Source organism: Podarcis melisellensis, assembly GCF_964234715.1.
Source record: "Podarcis melisellensis genome assembly, chromosome: 5".
Lineage (NCBI taxonomy): Eukaryota > Metazoa > Chordata > Lepidosauria > Squamata > Lacertidae > Podarcis > Podarcis melisellensis.
The window spans coordinates 60,278,213-60,297,032 of NC_138537.1; the positions used below are offsets into that span (position 1 = coordinate 60,278,213).

General features: G+C 43.9%; 1 protein-coding gene across 2 annotated transcripts in view; it reads right to left on the reverse strand.

The window, feature by feature from the left end:
• Positions 1-18,820, reverse strand: part of STK32C (serine/threonine kinase 32C) — a 158,622-nt gene that overhangs the window by 13,083 nt on the left and 126,719 nt on the right. For both annotated transcript variants that reach the window (XR_014168642.1, XM_081912822.1), the window contains exons 3-6: positions 7,391-7,542; positions 5,711-5,884; positions 4,068-4,105; positions 841-930 (exon numbers count right to left, since the gene is read on the reverse strand). Coding sequence is in view for 1 of the 2 variants with exons in the window: in XM_081912822.1 (XP_081768948.1) it covers positions 841-930; positions 4,068-4,105; positions 5,711-5,884; positions 7,391-7,542 (454 nt within the window). In the remaining variant the exon portion in view is untranslated. The remainder of the gene's footprint in view (positions 1-840; positions 931-4,067; positions 4,106-5,710; positions 5,885-7,390; positions 7,543-18,820) is intronic.

Here is an 18,820-nt window from a genome sequence, read left to right on the forward strand (position 1 = left end):
CCCTCAAAGGCTTGGGGAGGGGATAGGTTGTTTTCAAGCTCAAATCAAGCTGCTCATTTTGACCTTTAAAGTTTGGCTTAGGACCTAGGGACGTCAAGGGCTCTTTTCTTCCATATGTACTTGCCCACATGCTCCAGTCATCAATGGAAGCCATACTCAAGATCTGTAGTTACCAGAAGCAGGACATTCTCTGCAGTCACACCCACTGGACTAATTTGTGAAAATGTGTGAGCTCCCAGAGAGGAGCTTGCAGCTGCTTTTCTCCTCCCTGGTCATGCCATGCTGAGCTAAGCCAAGCTTTGGTTTAGTGTGTCTTCTGAACCATGAGTTGCAACCAAGAATAAACCTTAACCGCAAGCCCAGGTTTGGCTGTCACATTTAAACCATGTCCCACAGACTGGAATACTGTATGTCCCACAGACTGGAATACTGTATGTCCCACAGACTGGAATACTGTGACGTACAAACCAGATCACTCCATGAGACACTCTGTCAAATGAGATCCAGGGGCGTTTCTGTTTGCAGAGGCAGCTAAAACTTTGCTATTTACTCAAGTGTTTGACTGAGTCCTCTTCTTTTTTTTCAGTCCTGTTATTTAAAGTGCTGTTTTTAATTGTGTCTGAAGGGATTTTTTGCTCAATGTTTTTGGGTTTTGTATATTTGCTGGTTGTTCAGGGGGAAAGTGTTTTGCCTGAGTTTCTGCACCATTAATAAAAGATCTTGTGGTGGTCAGTTATAACTGGCACAGGGGGAAAGCTACACAGGGAATCCTAAACAGTTTTATGCGGGAAGAATATGATAAAATATGTTATTATTTAAAACTGGCAAGGTTTGGCTTACCCATATACGGCTTAGTCCCAGCTAACGCGGTTGCTCTTTCACCATCACGGATGATTGTTGCAATATTAAAATCTGTTAGGTGTGCATGGCCTTAAAAGGAAGAAAACCAGCACAGATTTTTAGAATGAAAACCCAAAATGTCCAAGTTATCCAGAAAGAAACTACTTCAGAGGACAACATTAATGCATGTAGTCACACCATCCCCAAATATTTTCTGTAGCTGGCTGGCAAGCAATATTAGCTCTTATTAAGATAAATAAAGCTGCTCTATAAGAATTATGTCTGGCTATTAGGCATTATGCACAGAATCTGGTGTTTGCTGTAGAATTCAGAATGCTAAAAAAACTCAGTTTTCATTTTAAAACAAAAGTTTCTAGTCCTTGTGAATTCAGAAAAAAGTGTGGGCACATATTGATGACATCTGGCAAATCCACCATTGAAGGAAGATTGCACAGGCTTTCTAGTGGTTTGGAATGAGGCTTCTTTAGACCAATAAGCGACTCTTCCACAATTTCCCCAGTGTTCTCTGTTTTCCATTTGCCTCATCCCGGTAAAAAAAATTTTAGAATCATCAAAAATCTGGATCTTAGAAGCAGAATAGAACTTAATCCAAAACATGTTTGCTTAGGCATATTGATTTCAGTCGGTTTAAGTAACCTTACTCTGTGTTCCCATGTGGTTTATGTTATGCAAATAAAACACCCTACATCTTTATTATGCATACATATCAAATATTTGAATTTTCTTAGCGGAAGCTTGCAGATGATGACAGCAAATTAGGACTTGGGAATAAGGATCCACAAAAATTGCCTAGATTTGGAATTATTTTTCATTATCTTATGAATTCAACCTGTACATCAATACCTTTTTAAAAGGGAGGGATGCTCCATCAAGACTTTCTAGAATTTGTTTTAAAAATTCCAGATTAACATATATCAGAGGAAGAATAATACAATCTTAAGTAAATCTAGAATTGTGAAGCACCTCTGCATATTGCACTGTGAACTAATTGTGGTAATTTTAGTATAGAAGTTCTTATTCTTATCCATTGAGATTTTTTTTACAATGGGTCAAGATGACAACTTGGTATTTTGGCCAACTTATGGCATGTAATTTAGAAAACCTCTTCTCTGTTGATAAACTAACGCATAAGCTACAGGACTTTAAATGCATGTAGGCTTATGCATGTATACATGTAGGACAAAAGCTTTTAAGAAGACTGGGGTCACAGTAGGCCAGACCTTTGCCACTTCTCTTTCTTGGCTTATGAAAAGCTACTTGATATGGGAATGTGCTGTTGCCTGAGTGAAAAAGAGCTGAAGACACCACCAGGGGGACACATGAACAAATCATCCAGCCGTAGATTGCAAACCATTAGAATCACACATTGCATGAATTCATTCAAGTGCCATCAAATCAAAGCTCACGCTGAAAAGGATGAAATGTGCCACCCTCTCTATTTGGTTCTTGAAGGAGTTTCATTACAGAGAAAAGATGACTCAGACTAAATATAACAGAGCCGGTGTTTTTAAATGTGGTTCTACCAAAGTCATGTAAAGCTGGGTCTGGGATTGGCATTTAAAGCTCCCAAAGGCAGGAGGAGTTGGACTCTCCTCCCCACTGTCTTCGCACCCATTTAGCACATTAGATTTCACAGAGGGACACAAACACTGCAGTACTCCTGGTTGGTAAAGTACAGCTTTTAACGGTAGAGGTCTGCCATCATCCCTTGTAGTTGGAGCCCAAGATATGTCCTGTAGTCTGCATAGTTCTGTGGCACATAGGGATGGGTGAACCTTGCAGTTTCCGTTCTCATTTTTCCCATCTTAAATTTGGTTCTCTGCATTTAGGCAGCAATTTGCATTTTTAAAAATAATAATAATGAAAAATCATCAACGTTTTACTCTGAATTTTTCCTAGTAAACACATCTTTGTATGCAGCTTTGGCTAACATACTCACTTTTGCAAGCAATTTCCCCTAATACAAAACATTCCTGTATTTTATTTTCTGTTTTTCCAACTAAGTCTCCTTCTCCAAGCCCTTAGAGACAAGGGGAAGGGAAGCTGAATACAGTAAGACTGGCACGCTCCTGTGAATCTGTTGCAGCTTCTGTCCCTACCTCTTCCTCAGCTGACTGTCCTACATCTTCAGTGTTTTCTGCCTCTTCTTCCTCTCACCCACTGAAGCCTGTTGCTTGCTTCAGCATCCAACCATTCTGCCCACAGCTTCATCCTCTGATCTGTCTTCCGTGACCCCCCACCACTCCCCTGGCTCAAAGCCTTCCTCTTCTCGAGCTTCCCTAGTGGGTTCTCCTGCTGAAGCCTCTCATAATCTCATCATCCAACCAGTTCCTGACAGGCCAACATCCCAAACCTTACATATGGATGGCAGAACTCCAGGAAAGCAACCTGCATGTGGTGATATGTTTACGCTCTGAATAACTCCTGCTCCAAAGCTGTGCTGCATTCATAGGATCGTTGATAAAGACACAGAGCCCCACATGAGGATGAGCACCAATACTCGGAAATGCTAGAGTGGAAGTGGAAGCCTCTGCTCCGATGAAACTCCATGTGGGTGTCATAGGAACATGCCTTCCTATCATCTACACAGTTCAGTAAAGAGTATTCCATAACCACACTGACTGGATGTGGCTCTTGAAAGTTTCAGGTGAGGGTCTTTCCCCAGGCTGGGTATCGAACCTGGAATTATGGTCTGCAAAGCATGTGATCTACCACTAAGCCACAACCCTTATCCTCTCAAAACTAAGCAGAATTGTGGACTCTTCCTTTATTCCTGGCTTGCCAACCAGAAATTTAATCACAGCAAAACACTTTATTCTTGCCTCTGCCTACCCAAGCAGGCACATAGATGTCAAAACTTCTTTTTTTAAAAAAATAAATGTATAAATATGTACCTTTGTGCAAGGTTTCTATATCAGCAGAGGAATTACATATCAGCTGCACTTATGAAAAAGCTTTCCGGAATGAGTAATAGTAGCTACCAGTCAATGTCAATTACCGCTAATTCTTCACTGAAACAAGTCTTGACGGCAGATGAACGGAATCGATTTGCTTTCGATCCCATAACCTTCTATTTATCATTCACAACCACAGAAATGCAGTATAAATCGGAAAATGTAAATGAATGCAAAAGACAAAAAAACACCAGGGGGTGAAGACTATTCAAAGGCAGAAGCAATAGAGATAATTAGCAATTTCCCCCATACCTTGTTCATCAAGGAGAATATTGTCTGGTTTCACGTCTCTGGAAAGCAAAAACAAGCATTTACGCACAACTTGGAAAAGGCACATGCAAAATGCCTCATGAGCCTACCAAACAGTGGGTTGTTGTTGTTGTTTTGAGATTTCAAAAATATTGCCCAATGCAATTAAACAAGACGGTGGGGTGAAACTCACAGAGGAAACTTGATTTGGAAAACACACACCTTAGAACAGGCTCAATAAACAAAAGAATGCTATGTTCTGAACACAGCCTGAGATCAGATCCAGTTTTCTCAGGACCTAAGAAGAGGCAACAGAGATTTGTGAATGGATCTCCCAGTTCCTTAAATGTTATAATATAGCAGAGGAGTGGTGGGAGGCGCCAGCAGGGGAACCCCCAAGGGATCCTGCATGGGAAGAAGGTTCAGAGCCAGGATATTGGTGGTGGGATGACAATGAGTAGGAAGAGGAAGAAGAGGGGACAGACTGGGAGGAGGAGGTGTCAGAAACTGAAGAGGCAACAGGGTTTACTGAGCAGGAAGATGCTGGGGCAGAGAGCAGTTCAGACTTGGAGGAAGGAAGCAGAGATGAGTCAGGCTGCTGAAGAATCCAGGGATTCTCCCTTTCCTGCAGTGACCAGCTCTCCTCCCCTCCCCCTCTCCCCAATCTCCCAGAACACCAAGAGGAATGAAGTGGGTGGAGCAACAAGAGACAAGGCTATAGAGTCTTAGGCTTTGGGGGAAGGAACCAGGGGAGGAGTGTTGGAGAGTGGTAGGAAAGTGGGGACCTTCAGTTGTCACAACTATCTCATTGGGGCAAGACCTACTGGGAAGAGTTCCTGTGATCACTAGACCCGTTCTGTTTTTATTTCTTTGAATAAAGAGTTGACTTCGCTTACACCGGTGTTTTTTATTGCTGACCTACTCCTTACCCCAGCTCCTGACATTTATTCAGGGGTGTAGCAAGGGGGGTGCGGTAGGTGCGGTCCGCCCTGGGTTTCCTTACTCAGGGGGGTGACAAAATGGTGGGCGGCACTCACTGTGGGGCCTGCAGCGTGCCCGAGCCATGCGTCTCTCCTGGGAGTGACACGGTGGCTTGAGTGCCCGCAGGCTCTGCACTGCCCCAAACAGTCTGCCCGCTGCCTCCCCCTCAGCTGTAGGGTGGCTGAGTGGGAGGAGGCAGGCAGACTCTTTGGAGGCACCCAATCGGCTTGCTCCATCGCTGCATTTACTGCCAATATTTATTGGTCAGTTTTCTTGCCGAGATTCCACCTAGCTGAATCCAGGACTGTGCATCTGCTCTGGACAAATCCCACATCTCAAACAAATTGGGCCAATTAAAACTCCAATTAAATATGTGGTCAGGTGATGAGAGGGGGGAAGAAAGAGATAGTGCAGGTGAAAGTCTCTACCTAGATCTCCTCCTTTCCCTCACATGTTTTTAATAGCCTAGTGCTTTGCCAGGCCCCTGATTCAGCTCAGGGCCTGGATCAGACCCAGATCAGGGCAGGCATGGAGCCATCTGGCCAAATGTGGGGGTGGGGACTTGCACTAGCTGCAACCAGCTCAAAAGCTCTCTCAAAGGAGCCTGATTTGTTTGATAGCTGTGCCAGTTCCCAACAGCTGGGAATAACAGATTGTGCTGTTACCTGTGTATAATATGCTGACTGCGCAAATAGTCTAAAGCTGATGCCATCTCACAGATATAGAGTTTCACCGTTTCCTCGGTGAACTGCACGTTTTGCTGGAGATGATAACGTAGGTCACCACCCAGGAGTAAATCCACTACCATGAACATGTCCTCTTCATCCTGAAATGAGTACCTGTGGAAAATTAGCAAAGGTGAGTTGGGCAAACTGTGGACTTACCCATTCAGATTTCACAGATGGTGCTACCAAATGAGAGGCCTGTTTTCCCACTTCACTTACCCATGCACCTGCAAAGCAGGAACAGTAAGTAGGCATCTTCAATATTTATATGTCTAAATATAACCCGTGAATTTCTCCGAGTCTCTTTTTGTCCATTGCCATCCTATATTTGCTCTAGATAAATCAATTTTGTTATTTTGTTTTGCTGATTATATGAACAGGTCCCTGTTTCATATCTTGCAAGGAGCAGCTGTCCCAGTTAATTTTACCTTGCTCATATAATCCCCGCTTCTATATCTGGCACAGTCACATGGCTTCTGTAATATGATCATTCCACACTCATTTTTTTCCAGGCATAATCAATAATGTACCAGAATATCAAGCAGGCTGTCTCTTTTCATTATTAAACAAAAACCAGTGCCATCAGTGAGAATGATTCATTGGCAAGCTGGAGTTGCTGCTATCTAGCCTCTTGATGATCTAGGAGTTGAAGGGCATCCTGGGCCTGCAGATATTCTTTATACAGTCGTACCTTTGTTTTTTAACAGAATGCATTCCAGAAGTCCGTCCAACTTCCGAAACATTCGGAAACCAAGGTGCGGCTTCCGATTGGCTTCCGATTGTGCAGGCATGCCAGACACAATAGCAGAAGCCGCATCAGACATTCAGCTTCCAAAAACATGTTCAAAAACCGGAACACTGAATTCTGGGTTTCGATCATTCAGGAGCCGAAAGGTACGAGTTCCAAGGCATTCTACAATCAAGGTACAACTGTACTGGACAATGTAGAGCTGAGCAATGGTTAAAAGTGGAAGCCAGTGGGCAACAGAGACTCACCATGGAAGGTTAGAGCATCTTGATGATGATGTAAATGGCTAGGAAACAGGGGTTAAAAAATGGAAGTGGCTCCCTGGGTGAGACAGAGTCGCTATGCAACCTTCCCAGCAGATGGGTCATTGCTGCTCATTGGGAGGGTGAGGGTGAAGGTGGGAGGGGCGTTGGCCAATCCAGTGCCCTTCCCTTGTCCCTGCCTGTAAGCAACAGAGACCGGCTTGCTGGGAAGGTAGTAGAGTGGCTCTGCCCCACCTGTCAAGCTGCTTCTGTGAAAAACTAGGGCTAGGCAAAGCCACTCAGGGGACACCCAACTTGGATCAATTCCCAAATCTTTTTTTTTTTTCAGAGGGTGTCCTAACATTTAATTAGGGTTTTTAAAACAGTTATCCCTCTGAACCTACTAGTAGTGGTAGTATGGACTTCTATAATGCTACTTTTTCTTTGCTGCTGTCTAAGGACTCTGCTGTCTCCTGTTATGTATTATGGCATTTTGAAAACCAGACCTTGCATACTGCTGTGTCCCCAGACCCGCTTCTCCTAAGACTAACATGGTCCTAGGCACAACTGGTGGAACAGAATCACCTCCCACCCACCCCTAAAATAAATAAAAGAAAATAAGAGATTCACCAGAGATTCACCAAGAAGGCATGCTCAATTTCCTGCAGGATCTCCAGTTCTCTGAACACATTTCGAACCTCATCCCTTTCAACGCACTGCTGTTTATTCATGTACTTCATGGCATACATCTTCTCTGTATCTCTCTTTTGTACAATGCACACCTTGATGTCACCAAAAAAAGAGAAAGTGGCATTTAGATTCCTATGTTTCAATTTCCTTGGTTTCCCAGCTGTTGCAGCATTGTGCAAGCGATTTTCATGGTCACAGAGTACATGGTTGCTCCTGATCATGTGGCCTGTCTCAGCAAGCCAGGCATGTGCAGTTGATCCCTGCCACAAAATTAGACTTTTAGCATGCACTCTGTAACAACATAGGTTTCCAGTAGTTGGCAAAATGTCCAGTAGTATTTGCTCACAACCAGTTTGCTATGGGCAAGGAGCTGATATGCAGCACTACCAAATAGCCATCACACTTGCAGAAGCTATGAGAATTATCCCTAAGTGCTCATAGGAAATACTTTGCAATCCAATCAAAATCCTGGGGAAATTGGCAGTAGCAGAAAATTGCAGAGTCAAGCACATCATCACTCAGGAAACATTATGTATAAGTGCACAAAATTCTGAGGGAAAATGAATTCAAAGTCTGTTCCCTGTCAAAAGATTGAATACTCTAAAAAAGAAAAAAAAGTCAACATCTGAAAATGTCACTTTATCAAGTGGCAAAAGGCACTGGATCTATAAGCATGGCATAGATATGTATGGCAGATTCCAAGCTGCACTGGACTCCAGTATCATTAAAAGCCTTTGTTGGGAAGATGTCCACAAGATGGACACAAGAAAAAGTACACTAGGTTTAGGATTAGAGTTTTTCTTCTCCTAGATGGGCTACCTTCCCAGGTTGATGAGCCCTGTCTGCCTCTTAAAGGTAAAGGGACCCCTGACTATTAGGTCCAGTTGTGGCCAACTCTGGGGTTGCGGCGCACATCTTGCTTTACTGGCCGAGGGAGCCAGCGTACAGCTTCTGGGTCATGTGGCCAGCATGAATAAGCCGCTTCTGGCGAACCAGAGCAGCGCACGGAAACGCCGTTTACCTTCCCGCCGGAGTGGTACCTATTGATCTACTTGCACTTTGACGTGCTTTCAAACTGCTAGGTTGGCAGGAGCAGGGACCGAGCAATGGGAGCTCACCCCATCGAGGGGATTCGAACCGCTGACCTTCTGATCGGCAAGTTCTAGGCTCTGTGGTTTAACCCACAGCGCCATCCGTGTCCCGGAAGCAGACAAGCAGAAACCACCTTCTTGACTGTTGGACCCACTGTTGGTCTCATCCACCAGAGCCTATTTTCACATGCACATTAATGGACTGCTTTAATGCTGCTCTTTTAATATTCCGGGGTTTTAATGTTCTTGTTTAGATATTTTTGTTTTAATTTGTTTTTGCAAGCTGCACTGGAGACCTGTTGGAAGGGGGGTTGGCAGGGAGGGGATGCCACCAGAAAGATGGGCAGATAAATCTTTTTATTTAGAGAAACCTGGGGCCTTCTATATTCCAAGCAGGTTTTCTACTACTGATCTATAGCCCCTCCCTTAAAAAACTAAAAAACAAAACAAACCTAAAGGGTTGCATTTCACTTACTTGAAATGTAGGACTGCACATAGAATCAACCCAGCAGATTTTTAAATGGCTGCATCTGGCTAAACTCCACCTGTACTTTGTCCTTCATACTACTACATAAACTCTGCAGTTCGTCAGGCAGAAACATCTACTCGTATTAGCCAATTAATTCCATTAACGTCCAGGCAACCAAGTCGATATGTGCTGCCCTTGAGATGCTTTTCCGGGAATCAAAACTAATGCTAGCAGTTGCGGGTATCAGGAAGTTCATCTGGCTTTATAAATAAATAAGAAAATCTTGTGCGGAGAGCTGCAAAACTGGTGAGCTCCAATTATTATATTCCCTAGCAAACGTTTTACTTTGGACTGCATTTTATGTCTTCCTAGGCCCCTTTTAAGCACTAATGAAACACTTAATTACAAGGTAACTATTTGGAAATGAGTCGATGACAATTCTATATCAGGCACAATTACATCAGTCTTCTTTTAATTAGCAGATGTGCTTATGCTTATGAAGCAGTGCGTGCCTCTGAAAAATTAATCTGACAGTTCATTCATGCACGTTGCTCATCAAGAAGAAGCAAGCTGAACGTGACCTGAAGGTAACATTGGATGAACAGTTGGAAAATATTCATTTGCCTGCTGAAGTCAACAGTGAGAATGAGACACAAATGTGCAGAGCAAGACAAGGAGCACGACCTTTCCTCATTATTAACAAACTGTAAATTGCTAACAGCATATAACGTGAAATTTACTATGGATGCATTAGAAGTAGAAAGAGCAAATATAATAGAAAGTGGAGGGGAAAAACACCAATTAGAGTGGCACACACGGACATCATGAGAATTATTAAATCTTGTTTGCAAAATAATTAGATGTGTGGGTGTGCAAGGCTCTTTGTTAATTCCTTTAGTTTGTCTACACACCGCTTCATATTTCAACAGAAAAATCCCTAAGCAATTTACAAATCCCATACAGGAAACACAATATACATTCAAAACCAAGCAACGTTAAGCTAATAATTCTACATTTTAAGTAACATAATTAAATATCTTTAAACAAGGGACTTAGACACAAATGATATATAAAATATGAAAATATATTGATGCATCAAAATGCAACATCATTACAATATATCACCAACATTTCATAAAGGTTACCAAAAGTGCATTGCAATCACACACAAAAATTGCATGCACATTCAGACTCCATAAAACTGAGACATCCCCACACAATCATTCAACAATCTCCTTAAATCTACCACATTACTCCATCCACACAATCCTCCCTCCAGTAAAACACCCCTGTGTTGAACTAACAAATAACTAATTAATAGTCATGTACACTAAACAAAGGTCCGTATAGTTAAAACTATAGTTTTCCCAGTAGTGATGTATGGAAGTGAGAGCTGGACCATAAAGAAGGATGATCACCAAAGAAGTGATGCTTTTGAATTATGGTGCTGGAGGAGACTCTTGAGAGTCCCATGGACTGCAAGAAGATCAAACCTATCCATTCTTAAGGAAATCAGCCCTGAGTGCTCACTGGAAGGACAGATCCTGAAGCTGAGACTCCAGTACTTTGGCCACCTCATGAGAAGAGAAGACTCCCTGGAAAAGACCCTGATGTTGGGAAAGATGGAGGGCACAAGGAGAAGGGGACGACAGAGGATGAGATGGTTGAACAGTGTTCTAAAAGCTACCAGCATGAGTTTGACAAAACTGCGGGAAGCAGTGGAAGACAGAAGTGCCTGGTGTGCTCTGGTCCATGGGGTCACGAAGAGGTGGACATGACTAAACGACTAAACAACAACAACACTAAACAAAACAAAAAATCAAATAATATATATAGGGTTAGCTTGTAGAAGAGACTCCAGTTCAGTAGCAGAGTTCATGCATCACATATATAAGAGTTTGATCTCTGGTTAGCCAACAGTCTAAGAACAATCCCACTCAGGACTCTGGAGAATCAGTGCCTGGTGGTATACATGGCTCTGGGCCGAATGTTCAATTAATCTGACAGTAGTAATGTCAGCACCATTATAGCACACACATCACTAGTATAAACTAGATCCCTGCAGACAACATTCTGCTGGTAAATAGCTACAAGCACAGCTCTCCAATGGATGGATCGCAGGAGAATCTGTCTCATATATTGCTTCTTTTTCTCTGTCTACTCCATCCCAACCCACCTCTGTTCCAGTGATGGTGCATTTGGTTATAGTTTGTTTATATGCAGCTTTCTGGACCAAAGGCCCCCAAAGTACAATCGACATAATCAAAACAATATAAAATAGCAAAAGCACAAAATGTCCACCAACCACTCTAGATAGGGGTTTGTGGGCTACATTTATGCCCTCACCATATATGCTCTCTCCAGCATCCCACCTGTCACCCAAAGTCAAGTTAAGTCACATTGTCACAGCCACACCTGCTCCAATCTCTATCTCTCTCCAGCAAGCTCACCCACAACCAATTACCCTGGGGTCCTTGCTCTCATCACATGAAGGAGTGACCCAAAGGTCCCCTGAAGCCTCCCCATTTGGTCCATGTGGCCATTTTAGGCAAGCCACACCCACCTGTCTCCCAACTACAGATGTGGGGTAGGCAAAGACTTGACTCATGCAAACTTGATTCCCAGGCACCATCATCTATTATTGTCTCCTTGGTGCCTTTTGAAAACCTGGAACAAAAATCTCCATTCATAAAATTTGTTGGAAAGGGTTTTTAAGTGGAAGTTCTTTTATTGCAGTGTGTATCCATATGAGATTTGAAATTGATATTTGAAATGGTTGTAATTGCTTTATAGGTGAAGTTGTTGTAATTGTTTTTATTGCTAATGTTGTCTCTTGTTAAAGGGTGATGAGAAATTTTCCTGGAAGCAATTAATAAATGGAAATAAACTAATAAACTAATATCTGACTGGCCACTTCTGGAGTTAAATAGCCTTTTGGTTTGACTCAGCATGGCAGTTCTTATACGGGATATATCCTTAGAAAGCTATTGGAACTGATTTTTATATGCATACTGTTCAGATAATGTGAATGCTCTGCAATGTGATTGTCTTACATTTATCATTATACAGTGGTACCTCGGATTACATACGCTTCAGGTTACATACTCTTCAGGTTACAGACTCCGCTAACCCAGAAATAGTACCTCGGGTTAAGAACTTTGCTTCAGGATGAGAACAGAAATCATGCTCCGGCGGTGGGGTAGCAGCAGGAGGCCCCATTAGCTAAAGTGGTGCTTCAGGTTAAGAACAATTTCAGGTTAAGAACGGACCTCCGGAACGAATTAAGTACGTAACCAGAGGTACCACCAGTGGGATGCCTTTTATATTTCCCTCTTCACATCACAGCCTATTCTTATAAACTGAAGCATCCTTTTCAACAAAAGGTCGACAATTTCAGTGTTGACACAATAGAGAGAATGCTGACATTTTCAAAGATACATCCAGTCAGTTCTGGATTAGGAATTGTGTTTTATATCTTCAATTGTAGAGAGAAGCCACTGCTGAGGTCTTAACAAATAATGGCTACAGTCTTTACACAATATCATTTCTATTCCACGAATGACTTGGGGGAAGTACTCCCATGTGTAAAAAAATTTTTGCAATTTGAGAAGTAACACGGGTAACTGCTGACAATCTGAATGAGTGAAGGTGTTATAATCCTCCTAGTAAGGTTTCAGTTTTTGAGAAGAATGGACCTGGGGGCAGTCATGTTACTATTTAGCTTCTCACCATAATTCAACATGATGATTTTTCAATGTCTAACCTGGGGCGTTGACAATACTCTGACAGGGCTGTTCCCATCTTCACGCTAGATTACTCTCTGGAATTACCTTCCAGGCTTTGTTTTGGAAATGTAAAATGATTAGGAAATCTACTGGGGCAGATGCACATTGATCAAATGCTAATGTACAACCTGCTGCCACAAACAATATCTCCAGTATAAAAACACCCTTGGTTTCTGAATACAGTACAAATCTGTCTGATGTAAGGATGGGATGTCAAAGTGATCAGAGATCTAGTTTTGAGGAATGCCATGCTGTATAGGAAGCATAGGTGCTGTGAATATTTCATACGGTATAATATCTGTGGCCACCTTTTGGAAATCCCCACCCGGACGTCAATTCCACCTTTGAAATCCGGATGTATGGCAGCCCTACCTTAGGTTTACATATCTGAGAATAACACTATGCTCTGTTGGAAGCAGCACATCCCTGAATACCAGAATGTGTTGAGGGTGCTGCTGCACACAGGTCCTACTTGCAGGCTTCCCACTGGCATCTGGTTCTGTAATGGTTCTAGGGGTTGCTCGTGCGTAAATCGGCGCCATACCTGACTGGGTTGCCTGAGTGAACCCTATCTGTCCGGACAGCCACTCGCCCGTGGCTGTCTCAATCGCTGGCAGAATCCGTCAGTGGGCGTTTCTTGAACTTCTTCCAGCAAAGAAGCTCTGTGACGCCTAGTCTCCGCCTACTCTCCCTGCATGGAAGCCTTCTGCGCAGGGAGGGTCTGGGCAGCGGAGCACCCGTGCTCTCCCCGCTGGTCCCTGGCGAGGAGTCATGGAGCCACCTCACCGATTCCCCCATCTGCCCCCCTTCTCCAATGGTGCTACGCTGATTTCCTTCCCCAGAAGATGTGCTGCTTCTCTCCCTCCCGGGACGCTCTCCGGAATCCCTCTGGAGCCCTCCCTCTCCCTCTGGCTCCGATGGCAATTCCCTGACAGGTTCGCTGCTGTGAGAACAGGATGCTCGACCTGATGAGCTCTTGTCCTGATCCATTAGGGCTTTTCTTATGTTCATACATTCCATTGCTGAAGAGTGAAAATATGTTTAAGAGAGGCCTTCTGGTTCATCTAGCCCAGCATCTTGTTCACGTAGTAGATGCTCCTGGCAAGCACACACAGGCAGGGAACAAAAGCAACAGCCCGCTCATGGTGCTGTTCATCAACAATTGGTATTTTTGTGTCTCTGAACCTACAGGTTGCATTTTGCTGCCATGCAAGTCATTGTTTGTATGCTGAAAACTGCAAATGGATGTTTCTTTCTCTTTCTATCTCAACCCAGTGTAAAGACTAAGTAGGCTGAAGCCTAAGCCCCTAAATCTAGGGAGCCTCACCAGCCCACCCGTTCCCCAGCAGGCAGTCTCCCCTCTCCCAAAATTGCAAACTCAATACTTCATGCGAGGGCAGGGCAACTTGGGCCTCTAGGTCTAGGGGGTCTCACCAGCCTGCCCTTTCCCCAGTGCCACAGTCTCCCCTCTCCCAAAATTGTAAACCCAAGACTTCATGCAAGGGCAGGGCAACTTAGCCCCAGCAACTATCAGACTCACGGCTAGCCAGTGGGTCCCAATTTGAAGCAGTGGGGCACAACTTGAATTATTTTTTGTAGGGCCCCAGTTCACAGCCAAAGTCTGCAAAATCTTATACATATAAATAAAATCCATCTAGATTGCCCTGGTGCGGGGGCTCACTTAGGAGCGGCAGGCGGGGCCCAATTTGGCCCAATTTGGCCCAATTGCTCCAATTGCCTTAAGGTCAGCCCTGATGAGACTGTGCAGGGGCTGCACCTTCTAGATCCCTGGTGTCAATATTCAGAGTACAGACTCAAGGACTTGTTATGGAAATAAAGGGGGGCACTTACTGGAAATTAGTTTTGTCACCTCCCCCCCCCCAAAACCCCGAGACAATGAGCCCAACCACCTTTTATTCACAGTCGCATAAGCACTACACTACAGCATGGCCATAAACCTGTACAGTGGTGCCCCGCAAGACGAACGCCTCGCAAGACGAAAAACCCGCGAAACGAAAGGGTTTTCCGTTTTGGAGGCGCTTCGCAAAACGAATTTCCCTATGGGCTTGCTTCGCAAGAAGAAAGCCCATAGGGAAATCTCCGGGGACCTCTTTTAAATGCTAGCGGTGGGGAGCAAAGCCTTTCCCCCCCCCGGCCTTCAGAAGAGGTCCAGGAAGGCCGGCAGGGCCGAAAGGCTTTGCTCCCCACCGCCAGCATTTTAAAAGCAGTCCGGGATAGCAGGGAAGCGCTTCCCGCTATCCCGGATGGCTTTTGAAGGCAGGCGGGGGGGAAGCAAAGACTTTTGCCCCCCGCCCGCCTTCAGAAGAGGTCCTGGCGATTTAAAAGCCCCCGGGAAGGCAGGCAGGGGGGGGACAAAGACTTTTGCCCCCCGCCAGCCTTCAGAAGAGGTCCTGGACCTCTTCTGAAGGCTGGCGGGGGGCAAAATTTGCTCCCCCCTGCCTGCCTTCCCGGGAGAGCAGAGAAACGCAGTGCTGCGTTTCTCCACTCTCCCGGGAAGGCAGGCAGGGGGGAGCAAAGACTTTCGCCCCCCGCTGGCCTTCAGAAGAGGTTGGGGGACAGACTGTCCCCGGACCTGGTCTGAAGGCAGTTTCCATAGGAACGCATTAATTGATTTTTAATGCATTCCTATGGGAAACCGTACTTCACAAGACGAAAAACTCGCAAGACCAAAAGACTTGCGGAACGAATTAATTTCGTCTTGCGAGGCACCACTGTACGTTCAACTGCTGAAATATACACCCAATATGTAGCAATGGAGATTTATGTTACTGCTTTATGAATGAACACTGTGTTTTATGAATGTACTCTGTATTTTGTGAATTACCTAAGAGCAACCAATAGGGAGCTCTAGAATCTGACAGCTAACCAACTGGGTGCTACCAAACAGTGACCCCTATTGCTGAAAGCAAGTAACCAGCAGGGAATGCACCAGAAACCCAGAATAGCAGCAAATAAAATCTGCTCATACACCAGTGACTGAGAAGACTTGTCAACTAGTTCTTCCAAAGTCTTCCTAAATTATATAGCTCTAAAATACAGGCCAAAAGAGAGCAGGTCTGGGAAGAGCAAGCCATACAATGGGCACCACCAGTGAAAAGGCCCTGCTCTGAGTAGCTCCTGCCCTGTCATTTGATAGGGTGCCCACTTGCCCTCCTTCTTGACATAGAATGATCTCTATTGGAGTCTCCAGATCCTGTACAAAGACCATAAGAAGGGAGAGCAGGGACCTTGAAGTTCCCAACAGCTGTTAATCAAGCAAGCAAGCACACAGGTCACCTTTGTCACAATCAGGATGCCTATGTCCTGGCCAGGCCTGCACCCAAACTTGTTTTTGTACAATCTTGTTTGTCCCAATAACCAAAATATATTATCAACATATACAAGCAGAAAAGTTGTTTTCCTTCATTTGCAAGGAATCGTACAAAACAAAGTGGCAGTAATAAAGAAAAGTTCCAGGGTGGCAACAGAAAGCAAACTAAAAATGCTTTTGCAGTTCATCAAAACTATCCAGCATTATCAAGTTACAGGAAAATTGGTGCTATTAACAGTAATCCTTCTAGTTGGTTAATTGGTTCGGCAACTTACTGGCACATGACGTGTGATGCTAATTATTTTCCCCAAGAGATAAATGATAACTAATCAGAGGCAGCTACAGTTGCAAATGCCAACAAAATATCTGTGAAGGGAAGAGGAGCAGGTTTGCTCAAGTGTGTTGCAAGTAGAAATACTGTTTGTAATGAAGTGAGAGCAGTAGTTTACTTGCTCGAAGTAACAAATCAGAGTTTTGAGAATTTAAATTCTAGATTAAAATTGATTACTTAATTGAGAAGGGGATTGTAACAAAAATACTGGGGCCTAATTTGAATAATAGAGTGCCTGGTATCTGGTGGGCAATCTCATCCTTTATTTCCACACTGTGGCTGCAGACCAAATCACCTGTCAGGAGAGCTATGAGATTCAGGTGAGGGTCAGATGCCTAGCAAATCCCAGCAGGTATATAACAGGAAGACCCGGCCTGTCCACACTTTCTGTCTCTTAGTGAGGAGGGAATTCTGGGCAAAAGACTTAATCTCAGCCTTGAAATGTCCATAGAAATGAAGGAGGAAGTGTGTACTTTCTGTGATAGAAAAGGTAGCCAACCTCACAAACTCACTGTTCCAAAGGAGCAGTGAATGTGTATGTGTGGCCAAGAGGCTTGCTGAGTATCAAGAGAAGGCCGCAAAAGATTTACAAAGTTCAGGTGTTGCTAAAGTTTTTCAGTGTTAATTTTATGCATTTTTTTAAATCACCATGGTATTTAACAACAATATCTTATGTCCATTAGAGGAGAAATTGTGAATTGCAGAATTTTAAATACCCGTCATCATCCTTGGCTTCACTCAATTTTGTTTATAACACTCTTCCATTTTCTTCTAGTTGTGAGGGTGGGGGAGGGGCCTCACAAGTGGAGTAACCTAGGGCCTCTCTTCAACTAAATCCGGCCCTGATCTCACCAGAGTCTAGCATCTTTATTTCATACAGAAAACCCCTTCAAGCAATAAATATCATTATTATAAATAATTATTATATAGTATTGGCAGAATTAAGCCTGGGCAGGCAGGGATAAACATGCACACCTGTTCACAATCCTGTGTATAATAGATTCCAGCAAACATTGAGTCCCACATTAGATTCAACTTCTTTGGGCACATCTGACTTTGCTTTTATTAACTTAGAGGTATAAAGAGGTTGAAAATTACTTTATTCAGGACAGAAGTTATCCTCCAACTGTAGTCACTTTAATGGGACTAAGGGTAGTATTGTGCTACACCTTTGTTTTCAGCATAAACTGGGCACGACACTCTTCCTTTCACTTGAGTCTCACTCCCAGGTAAGTTTGCATAGGACTGCAGCAGCCTTACCTGGATGAGATCTGATGAATCACCATGTCAGAAAATGGGTGCTTGAGATGGAGCACAAGCCACCATGGACAAGAGAGTTGCTGTAATTATCATTGCTAGCACTGCAAGCTGAGCTGCAATGTCACACAGGTATGGCAAGGCAGGCTTGCAGTCAAGCTAAAAGCTTTAATCGGTTTAAATGGTGGATTAATCAACTCAGGTGTGAATTGATTAACTGTTATGAACAAGTTATAACAGCTGGCACCAAGAGCAAAAGGCATACACATATACATTTCAAGCAAGGGAGGCTCCTTTTATGGGCAAATTGTGGCATAGCCCTGCCAAGATTCCGAACCCCCTGAAACCTCCTATGCCATACTCCCATCTTTGTCCTGCCACCCACAATAATGTCAGTACACATTCAGAGACAGAGAGGCTTCTGTCCATCTTCTCGGCTTAGCCAGTCATAGAAATCACTAGCAGTAAATCCTTCCTCTGTTTCCAAGGAGATGAAACAGAAGGGGGGGGGGACCAAGCATAGAAAGACAAGGGCTCAAAACCTCACTCAGCCATGAGGCTCACTATATGATGCTGGGGTGATTGCTACAATTTTATTTTGGTGAACAGTGTGCAATCCTCTGCTCTTCCTTCACTGAAGAGAGAAACAAGCCACAGAGTGGTTGACTTAGTATCACAACTAAAAGGGAGGTGGATAGGGACCCAGGCACTGCCCACGTGACCTCCTAGGCACCCCAACAGGTCTAGGTTCCACTGGTTTCAATATTAATTTGCTCCTCATGTGTAAGTGACATAGGATCTTTACCAAGAAAGTAATATTAAAGCACAAGCCATCCCTCTAAAAATGAACGGTAGGTTGACTTAATTATGCCTTAGTCCCATCCTTCCTGCACAGGACACAGTGCGGCATACATGGCTGCCCTGAAACTTGGTCCACTTTGCAGCCTAACAGTGGAATCCTATACATTTCTCCCCAGAAGGAAGTCCCATTGAGTTCAATTGGGGATTAATCCCAGGTAAGTGGGTATGGGAGCCTAACTGAACAACACAATAGGGCTTGCCTTGGAATAGAAATGCATAGGATTATGCTGAAAATCTGCTGTCCA